This window comes from Carettochelys insculpta, chromosome 18 (genome assembly GCF_033958435.1).
Source record: "Carettochelys insculpta isolate YL-2023 chromosome 18, ASM3395843v1, whole genome shotgun sequence".
Taxonomy (NCBI): Eukaryota; Metazoa; Chordata; order Testudines; family Carettochelyidae; genus Carettochelys; species Carettochelys insculpta.
The window spans coordinates 21,184,635-21,198,740 of NC_134154.1; the positions used below are offsets into that span (position 1 = coordinate 21,184,635).

General features: G+C 43.4%; 1 protein-coding gene across 2 annotated transcripts in view; it reads right to left on the reverse strand.

Moving 5' to 3' along the window:
• GLT1D1 (glycosyltransferase 1 domain containing 1) overlaps positions 1-14,106 on the reverse strand; it is a 124,950-nt gene that overhangs the window by 40,070 nt on the left and 70,774 nt on the right. For both annotated transcript variants that reach the window (XM_075012997.1, XM_075012996.1), the window contains exons 7-8: positions 8,051-8,146; positions 3,079-3,128 (exon numbers count right to left, since the gene is read on the reverse strand). In XM_075012997.1, coding sequence (XP_074869098.1) covers positions 3,079-3,128; positions 8,051-8,146 — 146 coding nt within the window. The remainder of the gene's footprint in view (positions 1-3,078; positions 3,129-8,050; positions 8,147-14,106) is intronic.

The window sequence follows — 14,106 nt, forward strand, 5'->3', positions numbered from 1 at the left end:
ATCTAAAATTAAGCAACGCTGCCCATAGAAGATATTCAAGTCATTTCCAGGAATTCTATCAATTCATATTTAGCTTGAAATACAGATTGTGCAAGATCCACATGTCTATAAGACATAATGCCAATATAAATGCCTGGGGTGTTTGTTAATATTCTAAACTTTCTCCTTTGGTATCTACAAACAAAAATTCACAGTACTCAGGATCTAACAGTGAAACACACGTCAATTATTTTCATTGTCTGAGTGAGTGCTGTACACCGGCGTCAGAAATAAAGCTAGCCTCATTCTGCACCAGCTGAGATCTGCTAATTGTATGCAAATTCATACTAGTACAAATGGCATTAAAATAAGCTAAACTGAATGAGCATCGAGCATCAGCAAAATCCATGGGAATACAAATTGCAATATACCAAACCTGGGGAAGGGAAGGCTTATCTCAGCAGACAAATACAAGCCATAAAACAGGCTCCAGTTCAGCAGGACTCTCAGATTTTAACTGCAGGCAAAGGCCATTAAAACTGAAATTGAGTGGGTGACTCATCTGTTCAGTTACACCAGTTAAGGGCCTTGTTCCGGTTACTAAAGGTAAACCATCTCAGGCAGCTGACAAATGAAATGTAGGCTATGTCCACACTAGCACCCCTCTTTCGAAAGGGGAATGGTAATGAGACACATCAGGATATGCTAATAAGGTGCTGCAATGAATATGCAGCACCTCATTTGCATAACGGCAGCCACAGCACTTTGAAAGTGCCACTTTTGATCGCGTGTGGCTCGTCTACACAGGGTCCTTTTCAAACCAAACCAAATAAGAATAAAGGGATTTCAACATCTGTGGGGTCCTTTCAAAAAGGACCCCATGTAGACGCGCCACACTTGATCGAAAGCGGCACTTTCGAAGTGCTGTGGGTGCCATTATGCTAATGAAGTGCTGCATAGTCACTGCAGCGCCTCATTAGCATATCCCGATGTGTCTCATTAGCATCCCCTTTTGAAAGGAGGGTGTTAGTGTAGACATAGTCGTAGTGTGGAGCTAAATTTTGGAGACGTCCTGCTGAACTTTATCCAGGTTAATAGCCCCACTGAAGTTAATAGGGCTACACATATGTGAAGTTAAGCATAAGCTTTGGCAGCACTGGAACATACATCTCCAGCTACAACTTTACATGAGGGGTACGATGCATGTGCAGACGGCAAGATGTGAGGGAATTAAAGCCATTGGTATGCTGCTTGCAGTTGAATCAGTAGGAAACGCAGCAAGAACAAACATGCGGACATCAACAAACATCTCTTGGCATTTGAGAAGAAATGGTTAGTTAAAGGGAGACTGACTTAAAAAGAACTCAATTTTCTGCATCTGTTTAACCTAATCTCGGGTTAAATAACCCTCAAACAAACCTACCAGAAAGACTTTAAATGAAAATAAGTGCTCAGTTCTGTAAGGTACCATACACTATATCTCTGACTCAACAAAGCACTTGATAGGTGCTTAATAGTAAATCCCCCCCTTCAGCTGGGCTAGTCATGTGCTTAAAGTTAGGAACATGCTTAAGTATCTTGCTGAACTGAGGCCCATAGCTCTTAAAAATCTACCAATAATGTTACTAAAAGAAAATCAGTCACACAAGTCTTTTCTATCATGTTAGCAACTTTCACACCAAATTGCACTACATTCTTCTTGCACACTTTGCCTGCAGTATCCTACATTCCCTAAATACTGCAAAGTAGTTACTAAAAGTATTCCAGGGAATAAGGGATGCTTGATATCACTTCCATCTCATTACAATTTTTCATAACACAAGACTCTCTGGGGAAAAGAAAAACCCTCAGAAATGATAACTGCTATTTCCTAAAATGTTGGATAATCACTGCTCATAAAATATTCATACAGAAATATGAATTTCTAATATTTCACTTACAAGATTTGAACTCTTTCAACTCCTTTTTGAGTCTGCAGTAGAAGTTCAGTGTGTTAAACCAATGGTATAAACACACATGTAAATATTAAAATTCAAACACTAAACTGAGTGTCCTCCCCCAAAAAGTTGGTCCTCTAGTCAAATGTGATATTAAACCCCCTCCTCTGAGACTGAAATCAATGAATATCATTAACATTTGAATGTACAGATTTTAAATGTTTTAAATTGGAGAGAGTATATTTGTTGCAATCATAACAATATCCTCTGCATCTACAAAATGGACAAGAGGATAGGGTGAAAGGGCACTCGACGGGACTAGCTCCACTGATGTCCAGGGACATATTCCAGTTTGCACCAGCTGGGAATCTGGCCTGAGGGCCAAATTCAGAGGCCACATGTAAAGTCGCATTCAGAATTGTGTGCTAAAATGTAAGGAAGTCTAAGGGCCCTGATTCGAAGACGGCTGAAATCAATGGAAAGAGTCAGATTGCAAACCAGTAGAACTTGTATGCCCAGGAGATGGATGAAGGTGAACGGTACAGGGGAGGGGTTATTTCAGCACACCCTTGCTGCATTATTCTGATCTTGCCTTTTGACCTTGAGCTAGACCAGTTTAGAATAGTTATGCTTATTGAGCCAAATTTAGATGTGATGGACCAGGAAATAAAAGGGGGGAGTTCAAAGTGGTAAGTGAGTCTGAGTCTATGCATGTGTATGTATCTTCATAATACTTACCTCTGTGGGGGCCCCAGACTGCTCAATTCTACCATATTATAAATATTATAAATAAGTTAGGTCTGCCCTGCTCCCATTGAATGAAGCCAGTGTTTTGCCCTTGATGTCACAGATCCTTAAGCTACCTTCTAAATGTAGCTCTATCTCTATCCTTTGTAAATCATGAGAGCCTACTGAAGCATTGGAAGTTTTGGAACTTAGAACATTAGAATCGGGTTGATCGCTACAGTTCAGAATGCCTTCTGAACAGCTATGGCAACAAAGCTGGTGTTGTACTTGAAATCTTTGTAATAGCTCAAACGCCATTAACTCTGTCTCCCATTTGCAATTAAAGGTGAAAAATATCTCATTTAGTCACTAAAATAGATCTCTGTGAGTAAATATAATTATTTAGAATTTTAAAAAATACAGAAAAACAACTTACTGCAGGTCCAATTATAACAAGGTGGATGTTGGGCTCTCTTCTGTGCCACTCTAAAACACAATAGTAATTTTCTTTAATAGTAATAAATTTTGCTTAATATTCTTACAATCACATACACGGACATGTCTTTCTCCCTTGGAATCAATGGTGACACGGCGTGACTAAGACAGGTAGAATCTGGACAACAGCATTAGCGATAGTGTTTAAATATGGCATATAAATCAGACTTGCAACTCCAACACTCATACCTAATATTTGATTCGTCAGTGTTATTGAAGTTAGTGTTTATTTTTCTTTCACTCAATCTGTTATGACTGAAGCATTATTTTTCTGTGATTAAGATCAGGCATTACTTTAGCATAATTTTAACAATGAAGCGTTGTACAGGGTTCTAATGAATGGAGTTACTAAATCAAGATGATCTGGATTCTTGTTCTGCCTAAATGACTAGGACTTATTCTTACCACCTGCATGTAGCGCCCCAGGCAGTGTTGTGGAAATTCAATGTTTTGTTGTTACTGGTGGAAGGAAAGAAGAAATAACTGCAAGGTCATTATAGTTATATACTGCTGATAACTTTAGACTCTGCAAAAATGTCTTTCTTCAATGATACCATCACCAAAACAGGGCCCATTCATGGAACACTTCCTTAACTTTAAGAGAATATGCATGGCAATCAGCCCTCTGTGGTGTCATAGAATAGCGATCGAACAGCTATAAGGGGGCTAAGATTTAGAAGGCCTGGGCTCCCTGAAGCCACAGTTCAAAAGGCAGAAGAGCCTCATCCTTTCACTCTCCCGACACAGGAAAATTGAGAACTATGCAGTTTGCTATGTATGTGGGTATTTCAAAAGTGAATACTGGTGGGGCCAAGAGCCATTGTGGACCCCTGACCAAGATGAGGCGGGGCCTGGCTACATGCTCCAAGAAGGGGCATGGCGGAGGGTGGAAGGGGCAGAGCAGAGCTGCCACAAGTCTTCCAAGGGCCCCGGAACTTGGGCTGCAGAAGTAGCAGTGGCGGCAGCTGGAGCCCCAGGCCCTTTTAAAACACTGAGCCCCTGTACACCTGCCCTCTTTGCCCCCTGCCCGTTGGCAGGCCTGGTGAACCCCTAGTACAAGGAATGACTTGCTTTGCTATGGATGATTTAATCAATTTCACTGGGTATATGGTATGGCTAAACTAGGAAAACAGATCATGTTTGCAAATATGTGAGACTCCCCTGCAGATTCATCCACAGTCTACCAACGTTCTCTTCAGGTGACAAACTTTGGCTACCTTTTATACCCTGATCAAAACTGCTTCAGCTGAACTTTTCAAATGTGATCTATTTTCCTTTTTCAGACAGAGCCAAAGTATGTCAGAACTTTGAGAGTTTTAGTGAATCTCATTAACTGGTGTGATTTATTTTCTACACAATTATTAAATATATAATTTAGCTGATCTATCAAATTTCAGACCTGGCTTTTTATTTTGGTTGTGCTCATGTGAACCTACATACTGGTTTTGGACTTTATACATCTTGATGTGAAAAGTACCAAAAAGAAATACAACAAACAAGATACACAGGATATAAAAAATTCAAGTAATAGTTTTATTACTTTCCTCACCTCTCACTACCTCCCTCCTAGGCTGATCTGTTGTCTTTACTCTTCTTATATCTACTATAGGCCCCAATCCTGTTCTAAATGCTGGGATTTTGTCTTCTATGCATGGGAAGGCCAGTGTGAATTATGATATTGCAATAATCATAATTGAATATAGACTAACTGTAAATCAATTTCCCAATTAGAAAGGACTTCAGAAAAGCTTTTGCTCTTAATTTTTAAAATCACATTTTTGCATCATACCAAACAAGTTAAAATTCAAGTTGGTCATTCATCTTTTTTGTTCACATTTTTAGTTATATTTTAAACAACGTGTAGAGCTTGGATGAACCTAAGAGGCTCTGTTGTACACCTCCCTGCACTGAAGCCATATTAAGCAAACTTACAACGAGTCGACCAAAAGAAACCCTAATTCTCTCTTGTCTCATATACATACTTGAAGAATCTCTCAGGGTGAGGGGGGGGAGTCCCATGGACTTTGCCCATTGTTTGTAGAAAAAACCAGAGGAAGTGATTTCACGGAAATCAGATGATGTATATTCTGATATGAGAAAGGTCTACTTCCAGGGGATACTAAAGAGATTTTAAACTGAGTGGAGTGTATTCTGAAAAAGACTTTGAGGAAGCTGTTACTGTTCTGTGATTACTCATATGGAGCAACCATTCAATAAACAGTTATTTCAGCTAGTGCATCTCATTATCTTGGGTCAGTGAACTGATTTACACACCCCCTGCTAATCTGAGAAACAGAATGCTCCAAAAAGGGAATATAACCTATGAAAGGCATCAGTGCTTTAGTTCAGCGACAAAGTGAAATAACGGAGCAGAATGTAACAAAGCGTAAAATTAAACTTTTCATTTAGACAATTCCCTGACTCTCTAACACAGAACAGAGGCAGGTTCGTGATACTATTAATGCCAATTTGTAAGCAGTAACAGAGAGAAAGCCGTGCTAGCCTATATACTATCAAAACAAGAAAGCAGCCCAGTAGTACTGTAAAGACTAACAAAATAATTTATTAGGTGATGGGCTTTCATGGGACAGACCCACTTCTTCAGACCATAGCCATACCAGAACAGACTCAATTTAAGGCACAGAGAACCAAAAACAGTAATCGAGGTTGACAAATCAGAAAAATATTATCAAGGTGAGCAAATCAGAGAGCAGAGAGGCAGAAGGGGTAGGGGGAGTCAAGAATTAGTTAAAGCCAAGTATGCATAAGAGTCCCTATAATGACCTAAAAATTCCCATCCCGGTTCAAACCACGTTTTAATGTGTCGAATTTGAATATAAAAGAGAGTTCAGCAGCCTCTCTTTCCAAAGTGTTGTGAAAATTCCTCTTCAGTAAGATGCAAACTTTCAGGTCATTAACAGAATGGCCCACTCCATTAAAGTGGTGACTGACCGGTTGGTGGATCAGGAGTGCTTTTATGTCTGTTTTATGCCCATTAGTTCTTTGTCTAAGAGAGTCTGAAGTCTGTCCAATATACAAAACATCTGGGCATTGTTGGCACATGATGGCCTATGTGATGTTAGCTCAGGAACATGAGAATGTGCCTGTGATTCTGTGACTAACCTGCTTAGGTTAGAATAAATTGGAGATACTATCACGGGACCTAACACTTTGGAAAGAGAGGCTGCTGAACAATCTTTTGTATTCAAATTTGACACATTAACACGTGGTTTGAACCGGGATGGGAATTTTTTAGGTCATTATAGGGGCTCTTATGCATACTTGGCTTTAGCTAATTCTTGACCCCATCTCCCTGCCCTTCCGCCCCTCTACTTTCTGATTTGCTCATCTTCATAATATTTATGATTTGTCAGTCTTGATTAATATTTTTGGTTCTTTTTGCCTTAAATATTGAGTATGTTCTGGTATGGCTATGGTCTGAGGAAGTGGGTGTGTCCCACGAAAGCTCATCACCTAATAAATTATTTTGTTAGTCTTTAAAGTGCTACTGGACTGCTTTTTTGTTTCAATTTGTAAGTGTTTGAGATGTCACAACTTAAAGCAGCAGATTTTTGCAGAAGTCACTTCCAGTGAGTGCAGAAGCAGCGCCTCCTCCCTGGCACGAAGGGGACTAAAAGCAGCATGAGTTGGAACTCGGGCTGCTCTTGGGCTACGCTTCTTCCCCCGCGTGGGATCTTGCCAATATCTTTTCAAAAGAAAAGTGACCAAATACAATGAGACTTGCCCCCATCAGTCCCCACCTTCTCCTCAGCCACAGAAGCAGCTGTCCTACTGCATTCCCTCCACTTGCCACAGTGACCCCAACCCATCTGCTGAATCACCTTCATGCCCACTCACATCCCTGCCCATCTCTTAAACTTTCACTCTGTCCTCTGGCTCTTTCCCCTCACAACACTGGTGTGCTTTAGTCTTTTAGCATCTTCCTAGCCAAAGCTTACAACCAGTACAGTAAACCCCCTATTTAACGGACTAGTGGCGGGGAAGCGATGTCCATTAAGGCCAAAAGTCCACTAAATCCAAATCTGCAGGACTGGAGGCACCTTGCAAAGCGCGATAGGGAACGCTCCGTCCGAGATCTAGGAGGAATGCAACAGGCCTGGAGGAGAGTTTGGCAGTGGGTTCTTTGAGCTGTTTCCAGAGCAGAGCCTCTGGGCTTGCCTGCCATGAGCTGCTCATCACCCACCCAAGGCTGGGCACTCCTGTGGAAATTAAGCTTCCCTGGAGCGGCGTGTCTTTGCCCAGGCTTCCAGCTGGCAGGATGCCTGCCCGTTGAATGGTCCAGGCACCCCTTCCCACTGGGAGGAGGCTCAGTGGCAGCGGCTCCTCTGGCCCTGACAGCTCCAGCCACTCTTGCCGTTCCAGCCACTCTGGCAGCCCCAGAAGCAGCAGCTCCGGTGAGTCACCAACATGTATTTGAGGGGCTGAGGTGGGGGACAGCAGCTGTTGTTTCCAAAGTCTGTTAAATTGGGGTCCATTACATAGAGGGTTTATGGTAACTTTACTAGTATTTCTCGGTACACCTGCAAACATGTAATAATCATGACACGATAAACCAAATAAAACTTTTGACATAGATACACTCTTCTTTTGTTTATTACGAATATTGCATGCTAGCAGCAAAATAATTATTCCCTCAACAAGCAAAAGCATCAAATATTTTTCTTTGACTGCAATGCAATGTTATTCCCAGGCGGCAGGAAACGATACAGTACAGAAAATATGTGTTCAACAGATCACTTTTTAAAAACATAAATATATTATGAAGTATTCTGCAGAGAAAATCACAACTTTACAGCAAAGTCATAAACAACAAAAAAATTACTGAATGGTGTTTGGAGGCAAAACCCATCCCCACAGTGAAAATGCAGAGATATAAACAGCAGGGTACATACCTGAGAAAGCATCCACTAAATAAAGAGGGTCTTTGACTCTTCTCAGTCCACATATCAGAAGAAATAGACGTAAATTGTCTGTCTCTTCAGGAATCCCTATAACACAATATTTTCAGAAACACTGATTGCAGTTAGAAAACTAAAGTATCTTTAGACCAGCTCCTTTATGACTGAACATGCAACTTGTGCAGTAATCAGAGGAATACAAAGAGGGTGACATTGTTCCAAGGCGTACCCAGCATTAAAATAAGTACTCGCATTGAAAAAGTTAATTAAATGAGTTAATTTCACAAGAGACCAGCTAGTCAATATTAAGCTTTTGAAAACCCTGGCCCTAATGCTAAGAGCTGCCTATCTCAATGCATACTCTTGGCATTAAGTCCCTAATCCAAAGCTCACTGCAGTCACTGGGTCTTTCCAGAGTCCTGATGAAATATTACTCTTTTGTGACTGGAAAAACTTACATAGGAGTTACATTTCTTGCTTCTGGTAAATCTGGATTTGTATGCAGTTGTTTTTGTTTTCAGTCTTCTAGCTCAGTAGTCAGTCAACTGGACTGCATATTTTATTAATGTGATGTTAAATCTTAAATGATAAAGCCAAGCCAATGTTTGTAATAATGCATAGTATAACTCATTGGGTGCCAGGCTGTATTGTTGTATTTGTTCTTAAATGCAGTGAAGAGAAAGATACAGCTTTGCTCTTATGTGAAGTATTGTTCTAAACCTCCAATATGGGAAGTCTACATTTGTCGAAAGTGAGTATTTAGAGCAGTGTTCAGCAACCTTTTAACACCTCGTGGCACACTTCAGCACTCGCTGTAATTTCATGGCACACCCAATAGATATAACACACTCCCCTCTGCCTTCCCCAGAGCTAGGCATCCCCAGCTCCCCACTATAACCCAATCCACCCACAAACCAGGCACCCCCCAGCCCCTCCCTGCACTCTAACTCAATGCTGGCACCTCACCAGAGCCACTGCATGCTTCTCCCACCAAGCGATGGGGTGTGTGTGCAGCGTCATGGACGGCGCTTCTGCATGCGGCTCACTAAGCACCGCTTTGCAGTATATCAGTGTGCCACAGCACACTGGTTGCAGAGCACTGGTCTAGAGGGGTCCAGAAACTCTTAGCCAAAGCTGACTCCACTTTTTTCCATGTGACACTGAGTATAACAGAATACTCCAATTAGTTACTTCTAAGCTGCGTCTACAGTGCACGCTACTTCGAAGTAGCGGCAGTAACTTCGAAATAGCGCCCGTCACGTCTACACGTGTTGGGCGCTATTTCGAAGTTGAAATCGACGTTAGGCGGCGAGACGTCGAAGTCGCTAACCCCATGAGGGGATGGGAATAGCGCCCTACTTCGACGTTCAACATCGAAGTAGGGACGTGTAGACGATCCGCGTCCTGCAACATCGAAATAGCGGGGTCCTCCATGGCGGCCATCAGCTGGGAGGTTGAGAGATACTCTCTCTCCAGCCCTTGCGGGGCTCTGTGGTCACCGTGGGCAGCAGCCCTTAGCCCAGGGCTTCTGGCTGCTGCTGCTGCAGCTGGGGGTCCGTGCTGCATATACAGGGTCTGCAACTAGTTGTTGGCTCTGTGTATCTTGCACTGTTTAATGAAAGTGTGTCTGGGAGGGGCCCTTTAAGGGAGCGACTTGCTGTTGAGTCCGCCCCGTGACCCTGTCTGCAGCTGTGCCTGGCTCCCTTATTTCGATGTGTGCTACTTTGGCGTGTAGACGTTCCCTCGCTGTGCCTATTTCGATGTTGGGCTGAGCAACGTCGAAGTTGAACATCGACGTTGCCAGCCCTGGAGGACGTGTAGACGTTATTCATCGAAATAGCCTATTTCGATGTCGCAACATCGAAATAAGCTATTTCGAAGTTGGGTGCACGTGTAGACGTAGCCCTAGAGTTGTTCACCGTCAGCATGGTGGTCATAAATTAAAAGCCAGGAGATCATCATATCTAGAGAAACACATCTCAGAGAGCTGGAATGGACCTCAGGAGATCATTGAGTCCAGTCCCCTGCCCTCTTAGCATGAACAAGCACCATCCCCTTTTTTAATCTATTTGCCCCAAATCCCTAGATGGCCCCTCAAGGACTGCGCTCACAACTCGGGGATTAGCAGGCTAATGCACAAACCACTGAGCTATCTCTCCCCCCGTAAAAATGCACAGTTTATATTTTAAAAATCATTTCAGTAGAGTAGCAAACAACATTTTACTATCTAGACCAAGCGTCAGCAACCTTTCCAAGGCAGAGTGCCTAAATTTGACCTTTTGACCTCTATGTACAGTCCAAGGGCTAGTGATACTCTTTAAAGTCACTAATAGTCCTACTTGTGACAGCTTTGTTAGTAAATGAAGAGGCAGAGCTTTACCGTTCAGGTGGTGGTTGGTAGCATGAGCTGGTCTTTGGTTACTCCGCAAGCAGCATGGCTTTCAGCAAGCTCCTGGCTGTATGGGGGAGGAGAGGTGTGGCTGAGCTCCCGCCTCGCGTGCCTATGAAAATCAGCTCGTGCGCCATACTTGGCACCAGTGCCAGGGGTTGCTGAGCCCTTGTCTAGAATATTACAATTGGTTCTGCCTTCATAAGTTCAGTTGACATCACTGTATGGCTATGTCTACACTAGCCCAAATCTTCGAAAGGGCTATGCAAATGGCTATTTTGAAGATTACTAACAAGGCACTGAAATGAATACTCAGTGCCTCATTAGCATGCCGCCGGCCGCGTCTCTTCAAAATTGCTGCTTTTGCTGCCGCGCGGCTCATCCAGAAAGGGTCCTTTTCGAAAGGACCCCACTAACTTTGAAATCCCCTTATTCCTATCAGCAGCATAAGGGGATTTCAAAATCAGCGGATAGGAATAAGGGGATTTCAAAGTTGGCGGGGTCCTTTCCCATCTGGACGAGCTGAATGGCAGTGAAAAGTGTCAATTTCGAAGAGCGGCGGTTGGCTGCATGCTAATGAGGTGCTGAATACGCATTTTAGTACCTCATTAGTAATCTTCGAAATGGCCATTTGCATGGCCTTTTCGAAGATTTGGGCTAGTGTAGACACGGCCTATCAGTCATAAATCCATACCTGTGATGTTACCTTAAACCACACTGTCAGGGCATCTGTGCAGACAGACAAATACTTTAATTGCTGTAGCTCCTATCTTTCAGACAGGTGGTGTCCCCACTTCATCAGAAAAACCCTTTGCTTTGGTGCAGATGGTGTCCACACGGTGCTTTCATCCACGCTATGTAGTGTGCCCAGGCCCATCGATGGGGAGAGGGAAGGGGGCAGTTGCCTCGCGGCCCCATGCACTTTGAATTGCTGCAGCAGCACCATGCTTTGTACTCCTCTGAGGGGACAGGGTGAAGAGACGGTGCTGTGTTCCAGGTGATGCTGAGGGCTGGATGCTCCAAGCCCCATGCCTTCTACCTTTCCAGGGCTCTGAGTTGAGCCTTCCCCTCACCTTCCTGGGGAAGGCTCCAGCCCTCCTGAGTGTGCCAGTATGCTGTCCATTTTGAGCACATACCCTAAGTGATGCAGCAGTTAAATACCAGCCTAGGTCTTCAAAACAAGACCACTTTAGTTCACAGATGAAAATTTAGCATGTTGGTCCCATTTAAAATGACACTCATAGGAAATTAATCATATTTCCACTGGGACAGAATGGAGAACTTGATAGTGTGCAATCATATGAACTGCATTAAAAACTCAGCTTGGTAGACAAGCAGTAATACCTAGTGCTTAGCAAAAGCAACTGATAACCAAAGCTCCGGGGTTCTATTGCCAACTCTACTACAGAGGGGCAAATTACACAAATGCTCTGTGACTCAGTTTCCCCATCATGAAATAGAGATAATATGTATTTGGGTCATAACATGGCCCCATTCGGAGAGTGAGATGTGAAGCGTTTCTTGTTTATAAAGAGATGTGAGTTCTCCATCTGGAAAGGATTTCATAACAAGAGCAAAACCTTGTTATTGCTTCAGTTTCCAAAATGGTATCTATCCTTTAAACACACAAGCTGTCATGGAATATTTAACCAGAGCTTAAATGACGGCAAAGCACTTGTTTTAATCTTAAATTTCCTTTGTAATGACTGACAAGAAAACATTTTCAAGATAATGAACTGTACCCTTCACTATTTATTTTATATCCTTCTGTTAAAATGAATCTGCCAAGAAAGATTCTCCTGTGTCGCCCTTGAACTAAGGGTGGGTATGTGGTGGATAAAAAATGCAAATCAAAAATGTGAAAAATCTCAACATAAAAAAAATTAGCCATGCTCAAATACTGCTGGAAACACACAGAGAGGAATCGTAAGAGTCCAATGACTCTTAATGGAATATAGGTTTTAAAATTACATTCTAATGTATGGTATTGCTGTTGTTTGGTTCTGCAATAGCAAAATGACACTCAGAATGTAATGCTGAGGATGGGTCACCATATGATGGGCTTGGATCAAATGTGTTCGTCGTAATTTAATGTAATAGAGAGAGAGCTGAATGCGTGTTCTTAACAGCAACATCATTTAATGAATTCTTGGGGCCAATAGTTTCCATTTCCTGTCTGAACAATGCACAAAGCAGATCAATTCATCATCCTTCCATGCACACATTTATTGAATCGGTGGCAAGGAAAGCCAATGTACCTAACGCTTGTAAAATTTTACAACTGTAAACCATGTTACCGAGTGCTTTATTTACGAGGACATCTCTGCCCACATATGAATACTTTAATTTTATTAAAGAGTTGGTGGTCTTTTGTGGATGACTGAAAAAACCCACACACACTGTCAACATAAACATTTCCAACAATTGGACACTTCAGAGACAAGCAGAGCCATTTTTAAGTCAAGTGACCTCAAGAATAGAAAGAAGAAAACAAAAACCAAGATGCAATCAATCAGAAGAGAGTTTAAAACATTTATAACCTTCTGTGTGAAGCATCAAGTACACTCATCCCTGGTTACACAAGTAATTTACTTACGAATACTCATTTAAACGTGGGACACATATACATACATATGTTCACTAGACGAGTGAACTTCCCTGTTAATATGAGCTTTAACCTCCATCATCCAATTGCCACCAGGTTTTAACCGCCCCCCACCCCCCATCTGCCCCAGGGACTCAACCTGCTGCCAGCTACACTAATCCTACCTGAGACACGCATGTTCAACATGCACATATCTCAAGTTTAGATGAGGGGGTGTGGGGGGGAGGGCTATGGGGAGAGGCAGGGAGACCCACATCCCCAAGGCTGGCTCTGCTCCAGCTGCAGGATCCCTGACCGGGGGGCAGGGAAACCCACAGCCCCCCAGGCTGGAGCCTTCTCCCTCCCTTTCCTGAGCCATGCAGCTGTCTGACAGCCCTGCGGCTGGTGGAAGGGAAGTAGAAGGCTCTTAGCATGGTTCCCAGCTCCCCTCCACTGGCGGGAACATGAAACCGACCAGCCTTGAGCTGATCAACTTCCTGGTCCAGTAAGCCAGAGGAAGATGGGAACTAGCCCGCCCCTGGTTCCCAGCTCCTGCCACTCTGGGAGCCAGGAAACTCTCCAGCTCTGGTGGTTCCTGGCTCCCCTACCCTTGCAGGAAAATGCGAGTTATGCAGGGGTTGCAAGAACAACCCTGGCATAACTCAAGGGTTTCCTGTATTAGTCCCTGCCCCACCCTGCAGACCTGACCCTCAGCCAGGTTTTAACCCCACCCCCACCAAGGTCCCAAACTGCCCCCCAGCTTTTAACCCTCCCCAACCATCTCCACCCCAAACCCAAGGTCCCCTTACCTTTCAAAAGGAATGCCACGTGCTGCTGCTCCTTCCTGGCCTGCAAAGTTCCCTCCCACCCAAATGCACCTCTCTCCCAGCTGTCTTGCTCCTGCAACTTACAGTGCAGCAGGAGCAGCTCCCTTACCTGCTGTAGGATTAAGGACCAGCACCTTGAGTCCTGCTCTTTTATTGGCAGGAAGGGAGCTGGAGGTAGAGTTGCAGGAGCTGCGAGTGGCTGCTCAAAGAGCCACATGCTGTCCAGACATGTTTTAAAAATGCTGCCCTG